This window comes from Mycena indigotica (genome assembly GCF_014461135.1).
Source record: "Mycena indigotica strain 171206Taipei chromosome Unknown Mind.scaff0015, whole genome shotgun sequence".
Taxonomy (NCBI): domain Eukaryota; kingdom Fungi; phylum Basidiomycota; class Agaricomycetes; order Agaricales; family Mycenaceae; genus Mycena; species Mycena indigotica.
Window position 1 is genome coordinate 922,526 of NW_023503014.1, and position 7,401 is coordinate 929,926.

At 54.7% G+C, this 7,401-nt stretch overlaps 1 protein-coding gene across 1 annotated transcript; it reads left to right on the top strand.

The window, feature by feature from the left end:
* Positions 1-3,478: 3,478 nt before the first annotated feature.
* MIND_01337100 (Phosphatidylinositol-specific phospholipase C domain-containing protein) lies at positions 3,479-4,652 on the top strand (the record flags this gene model as incomplete). Its single annotated transcript, XM_037369817.1, has 3 exons — positions 3,479-3,758; positions 3,811-4,475; positions 4,524-4,652. 3 exons carry the CDS (start codon positions 3,479-3,481, stop codon positions 4,650-4,652), a joined length of 1,074 nt encoding a protein of 357 aa, XP_037213813.1.
* Between the last annotated feature and the right edge of the window lie 2,749 nt (positions 4,653-7,401).

The following is a 7,401-nucleotide window of genomic DNA, read 5'->3' on the forward strand; positions in this document are numbered from 1 at the left end:
ACCAGAGTCACGCGCGGAGTCAGAGATGGAGTCGGGGCCGGGGGCAGGAAAGGGTGTGTCTTTCGTTTTGGGCTCATTGTAGGGCAAGGAACTGCATTTATTATTTATTATACAAAGAGGCAAAAGGATTTATAGATGCGAACGAGGGCACACCAGTCACTTGTCACAGGGGACAAAATCCTCTCCAGCCATCGACTCCGCTGCCGTCTCCGGCAGGGCAGCTGTGTCCGTGTAGCGGGCAATCGACTCTGCTAATATCTCGTCACCGAGTTGTTGGATCACCTCGTCGAGGATGTCCATCGAGCGGACATCGGCGGGGAGGGGGCAATCCCGGGCGAGATGGTTTGGGTCGCCGCACCTGAAGCAGGCGCGACGAGGAGCACCCCGAGCCCTGGTGCGATCCAACTCCATAGGGACGGGAGCTGGAGGCGCCGGAGCGGGGGCACGGGCTGCGGGTGGCATGACCGGAGCCACCGGGTGGAAGAGGGCCGGAGCCGGGATGCGGTTGACCAGAAACGGAGTCCGAATCAAACCGCCAGGCATCTTGGGGGCGGCTGACTTGATCAGCTTGGCCCGGACCAGGGCCTCGTATTGACGGAAGGCCCGGGTGCGCCAGCTAAGGTAATCCCGGAGGTCCGGGGGGTCGTTCGAGGACGTGATTCCGTTGTTGATCAGGGGGTCAAGTCCGTGGCGGAACTTGGTCACCTTGACCAACGCGTCTTCGAATCCGGCGAGGTCCATCAGGTCCTCGAAGTCGTCAGTGTACTGGTAGACATCCTTTGTACCCATGTGATAGGCGGAAGTCTCCAGTTTGGAGAGAGCATGATCTTGCTCGTTCTCCTCGACGAACCGGAGTCGAAACTCGGAAACGAACAAGCCCCAGGACGGAAACGGAAACGGGGCTTTGCTTCCGTGGCGCTCCGCCCATTGCTGAGCGGGCCCTTCTGCCATAAACGACATGGCATAGCGGACGGCCTTTTCCTCGCTCGCCTCTCCGTTGACCACAAAAGCCTCAGGGGCAAGGCGGGCGTTAGGTGCGGACCACGTAGAGGAACGTGCGGCTGCCTTTCCGATCGCCGTTGAAGGTGAATGGGGGTTTGGTTGCAAGACCAATTTTGAGGTGAGGTTGATGTCGCCGAAAAGGGCTTCAGAGTCACACTGGACCGGAGTCGGAGTCGGAATCGACGTCTCTGGCGATGGTGTTTGGGGTCCGCCAGCATTATGAGCGGCGGCAGCGGCAGCGGAAGCCTGGTTGGTGAGTAAAGCAAGGGCCTCAGTTAGGCTATCGATTTTCGCCTCGAGTGAGTCCAGCCAGGCGTCTGCGGTAGGAGTGACTCCAGACGGCATGACGGGTGCGGGGACCACAGGAGTAGAGGAGGAGGGGACAAGTGGCAGGGGCGGTGTCGAGGGTGGGACAGACTCGTACTCCGAGCCTGAGTCAGCGCGGAACCTGGCAATCTTGTCCGGTTGATCCCGTGGAGAGTTTCTTCTGCTGTAAGGGCAACCCCGGAGGCCTGAGATCAAGGTCCTAGCAGGGGAGGATCCAAAGCATGAACATTGGTAAGCGAATACAAATGGAGCTGACCTACCAGGGGAGGATCCAAAGAGAAGAAACTCTGAGGGTCCACCTGCTAGGTAGCTGACTATATACTGCTTGTCCGTAGCTGCCGCTGTCGGGCACAGAAGGCTTGGGCGGCGTCGCAGGTGAGGTCCCAGGGCGACCGTCGGGGGGGCGTTGACGGATCGGTGATTGTGCGGGTGAGATGGAGGGCCGGACCGGAATCGGAACCGGAATCGGACTGGAGTCGGACGCATCTCCGAGGGGCCGAAAGGGGGGTTCCCCTGACAATAGGCCGAGGGTTGTGAACTATAGAAATTAGAGTGTATACACCATATTTTAGTGTCTTTACACCCATATAAGGCTCAAATCTTTCATATAGAGAAAACCCCTGGGGACCTTGCCCCCGACCCTATGTGCCTGATATAAATCTTGCTCGAACCCCCCCCCCTCCCCTCTTGACCTGGGCCTCTCCCAAGCTGCCAACTGTATTACTCACCGCACCCTACTGTAGCATTTTATTCAATTCGGCGGTCACGTGTCACACTGGCCGTAAAATGCTGAATTTTTTTTGGCGGTCACACTGGACAGCCCAGATGCCAAATTCCCTTGGCTGATTTACTATTTTTGGCTGGCGCGGCCTGCAGTCTGCCCAAAATTTTCGGCAGTCACACTTGGAGCCGCCCGACGCCGATGTCACACCAATTTGGGCGCCGAATTGAATAAAATGCTACAGTATTGCCTATAACACATGTCATGGGCACGGACATTATACTTTATGCAAGACAGCTCTGTTTGCCCACCCAGCACAGAACAGATGGAACATTGAGTCTGTGAATGGGCACACTTCACCTTCATATCACATGACATGCCGAAAGATAGAATCTGTGGTTTTTTAAAAAAAGCCTTCTCATTACCAGAGTTAATATTTTTTTAAAAATGCCTCTAATTTATTGCCCCAGCCAAAAGGTGGGTTTTATATAGGGAAATCAGAGATCAAAAAAAGGTTTAAAAGGTTGAAAGGCCATGTCAGGGTGGGCAGTGTGATAGCTATAAGGCCCCAGACCTGATGTGTGGAAAAGTCCTTAGTCATGGGGAAATTACTGAGTAGGGGAAAGGCCAAAAAAAACAAAAAAAAATTTTGATGCAAAGGTGCCAAGAAAGATACGGAGTTTGACAGTGTGGATTTTATTAAAATGAGGGGAGAACTTGTAAATCACTAATGTTTTTTAAAAATGTTAATCTGCTGATTACAAGGGATTTTTTTTTAAAAAAAAAACCCCCCGTGTACGCCTGGCTCACAGCCACTCTTCTTGCCCTCCTTGTTGCCCTTGCAGCCGGCACTTCATGAGTTCCTGTCACCCCTACAGCAACACACCCACTCCCTGCTCGGCCACCAGGTTGTACATGCCACCTCTTGAGTGGAGGAATAGAGATATGTGGTGGTCCGGGATGTTCCTAAAGTGCATGTATACGGAGCTGACACCTTGCTGGATATGGGCTGATATCCTCCCAGGAGCACGTTGCCCATATTGGCCCTTGTTTTGGTGGCAAGATATTCATGTTATCAGAAGTCCAGAAAAATCTCCAAAAAATCGTGCGACAAAATTTGTGGAAAGAAACAATGTGTAGTATACGTGTATATGGTCAAGAGACTCAGAATTTCTATACTGCTTTTGACAAGTGACCAGTTGTCCAATTTTGAAGGGGCCTCGCACTGCGCAGTGTTCTGCCTCAGGGGAAAAAAAAAATTGAATCCAAAATTTGCACCACTCAAGCGGCTAAACCGAAAAAAGTCTATGTGCGACACCCACGCTGTCACGTCAACATCCCTTTCCATCATGATCACCTTCCGCAGTCGTCCATGTCGGCTTGCCTTCTGCCCCTACTTACGCGCGCTGCCCGCCCCACCCGCCCTCCATGCGCGCATGGCTAGCACTGCTGACTTTCGTTGCTATCGCCCTGGCCACACCGCTCGAGCGCCCAGAACTTCAAGGAGAGCAGGCTGTCTTGGAGACGGATTGGTTAGCGAGTGACGAGGAACCGCTGGCGCCGACCCCAGCGTACCGCTCGCTAAACACGACACGGAACCCGGGCTGGATGGCACGCATCGCGGACGAGACGTCGCTGGCTGCGCTGTCGATTCCGGGGACGCACGAGTCGATGGCGATTATGGGGACGAGCGTGGCTCAGTGTCAAGGTGTGTTGCCAGCATATTCTACGCTTTCAAGGGGTCTTACACGCTCTTTCAGAGAACCTCGGAAAGTCAGCAGCAACACTCACCGCGCAGCTCACCGCCGGCATTCGCGCCATCGACATCCGACTCCGTGTCGAAAGCGGGAACTCGCTTGTCGTGCACCACGGCTCTGTCTACCAGCACGCCAACCTCGACGATGTCTTCTCCGCGCTCGCCGCCTTTCTCTCGGCCAACCCTAAAGAAGCCATCCTCCTGCGCCTCAAGCAGGAATGCACCGGCGAGTTCGGCTCATGCACCGACGTGACCGGGCCAACCCAGCTGCCCTTCGTCGACATCATCGACTCTTACATCGCCCGCTACCCCACCCTCTTCTGGCCGCCCAGCGTCGACCGCCAGTGGTCTGCGCCACTTCCTACCCTCGGCGCTATCCGCGGCTCTGTGGTCCTCATGGCGCTGCACGGCCCGCGCGGAGGGCGGTTTGCCTATTACGGGCTGGAGCAGTTCTCCGGGTGGAACGATGGCAACTCGACATACGTCCAGGACAACTATAATGTGCCCTCCATCGGCGCGATCCCCACCAAGCGCGATCAGGTGCGCCGCTTCCTCGATGCGTACAACTCCGCTGCCGGGGATGCGGATGCGATATACGTCAACTTCTGCTCCGGCGCGTCGTACCTGGCGCTGCCGAGTCAAGTCGCGGGGGGCGTGCTGGCCATTCAGGTGTGTGCTTTCGGGTGTCGTATTCGGCTGCTGATGAATGGGATGTAGGGCGTGAACCCGTTTCTGCTCGGATATCTGGGCCACACGTTTGGCGGAATCACACGGCGCACGTCCGTCGTCATGATGGACTTTCCCGGCGGCGGGCTAATTGAGCGCATTCTCTCGTTCAATCCGTAGCGCAAAGAAACATAACTTAGTTATCTGCCTTTTTGTAAGATTTGTAGCTTTGGAATACTTGTTGTTTGGAGAACATAGCATACCCTCGGTGGCTTTTGCCTTGTGTAAAATTCCGCTCATGAAAAACCTTGCATTGACTCAAGTATATGTAAACCCCTGGTGTCAGTTCCACTCAAGTTCCACTGGCACTTCCCGGGCTGCGAGTCGATCGAGGATCCAGCGGGCAACCAAGAATCGAGATCAGTCTTGCTACTCAAGGGCTAGCGACAGGCTTGAGCGAAGACTCAGAGAGGGAGGTGTTCGGCGCTGTCTTGCGAGTGAACAACAAGACAACTTGAAACTTTTTTGTTTCCGTTTGTTGATGCAACAAATCAAACAGAAAGGGTTGAAGTTCAGTGGCACTAGGGCTTGGTTTTATAAAAAAAATTTGGCCTTAACAAACGGTTTGTAAAAAAATCTCCCTAAAACCCTGTTTATAAACCGGTTTTTAGGTTTTATAAACAGTTCAGGCTAAGCAGCTCAACTGTGCCTTATGCCATATAATTTTCATATATTTTTCAAGGTGAAATACTACTAGTAGTGGTCCTAGGTGAGGCCCAGAAGTTTCCCTTCAAATTTCAATATCTACTATCTCAGCTAAATTTTATAGTGTAGGATACTTTTGATGGCAGAGATGTCACACTTTGGCTGACTGTCACACTAGTGTCACATTTTTTACAAACACCCTCTTCCCAGAATGCCTGTTTATCTATATAAACCAAGCCCTAGGTTGAACAAACATTTTAAAACACCTATAATAGTTTTAATACAGTTTAAAATATATTCTGTCTTGCTTATCTGTAAAAATAACAGAAGGATGATATAATAATCATATTACGATCGATTTTTCTAGAGCTTTGAGACGTGAAACGTCACGATGGTGACAGATCCTTGTCACGTTTGTTGACGTTACAAATGTGACACCCTTCTTCTTCCGTTGACGTCCACCCATGCTCATGCCGTCCTCCGCCGTTCTGCATGGTGGGCGCGGCCGTCCCGTCAGCCTCCGCATACTTACGGCTCGCGATGGCTTAGGACGTGTTGTTCAGGCGCAGCCCGAGGCTAACACCAGTGTGCTTGCCTCCTCGTTCCCCCGTTCTGAGACCGCTAACTCACAAGCCCTACTAGGATACCGTTCGTATGAAAGGCTTGACTCTTGTCTGACCGAATCTTGATCCAGCGTCACCTTTGGTCTGCTTATACGTTTGAAGTTCGTGGTTTGGGAGCATCCCCGTGGGCGGGAGAGAAGGCTGGTCGGTCGGGCACGCGACGCCGTCCTCGGCGCGCCATGCTTGAAATTGGCGCATAGCCCGTGCGAAGCTGATTCAGGATGAACTTCCCGAGCGATGATGCCAGTGCGCGAACCGTCGGGAGCGTCGAGGATGAAACACTGGCAGGAGCCGGCCCCCGGGGCCCGGCGTGAATATATCGCCCCCGGAGCTACCGTGCGGCGACGGAAGCAAACTCGCCGGGGCCCTTGTTCAAAAGAAGATGCGCAAACGGCTGCCACCCTGGTTGCTCTGGATCGTCGCAGCCCTGTGTGGGAAGTAGGCGTGCCAGTGATTTTGCGCGTGGATGGGATTAGCAGCTGCGGCTTCTGGACCGCTGTACACTTACAGAGAGTGTGGCTTTTTAGTTGAACGCTAACTGACTCAATTTAACATGACGACGGCTCCGGACACATCGACGCCCATGTGTTTGCGACCACATCGAATCGCCACGACGCCAACCCGTTCATCCGTCCTTCAGCTCCTGATCGGCGATCATCATCAGGCGTCGGACATTGTCGCCCTCGATTATCTGTTCCACCCGATTTCCGAAAACAAAGCTGTAAACAGTCCACGCCCACCGCCGGATCAAGTGCGGAGATCGTCGGCCGTCGCCCTCGATTAGATAATATAGCGCAACCGCGCTGCCGGGCGAAAGCTGTCGAGCTCAACGCCCGCTATGCGCCTGCGTACAGCCCTCATCAGGTTCGCTGCGGTCTTCGACACCAGAGCATCAAGCTAGGACAAGACATATAAAACCATCATCCCCTGGCCGAATGTCCCAACAGTTTACACTCGCTCGAATGTCTTCCTCCACCAGTAATTGGTCTGGAGCTGCATCTGCTAGTAGCTCGAGTCGGACGCCCGCCCAGCCACCGGCACGCGGAACGTCTTCGCGGAGCGTAAAGGCGTGTGTTGCGTGCCGCCAGCGAAAAGTCAAGGTACGCATCCCTGTTCGCGCACCGCTTTTGCGATATAACGAAAACAGTGCAAACCAGACGAAAGCACCCCGCTCGCCCCGTGCGCGCAGTGCCGGCAACGTGGCCTCCCTGCGAAAACGCCGACCCGAACTTCAGCCCGCTCTTCCGGCCGATGAACCCCGCCGGCAGCGGCAGCGCGCCGGACCCGGGAAGGCGGCCCGGTACGCCCGTAGGCCGTAGGAGTGCCGCGACGCGGTCGTCCTCCGCCCCCGTTGTCTCTTCACACTCCAAATCGACTCCGTCGAGGTACCACCCGCCGCCTGACGCATACCCCTCGTTGCACATGCCGTCCACGTCCGAGCCGGCGTCTGCGCAGAGCTGGCCCGGGACGGTAGGCGGGTACTATGCAGAGCCTACACCGCAATATAATTCAGAACTTGCGCTCCCCGGAGAAGAGCTACAGAGTGGCTCCGCATTCGACTGGTACGACCCCGCACTGTATCCCGCTGGCCCGGGAGGGGC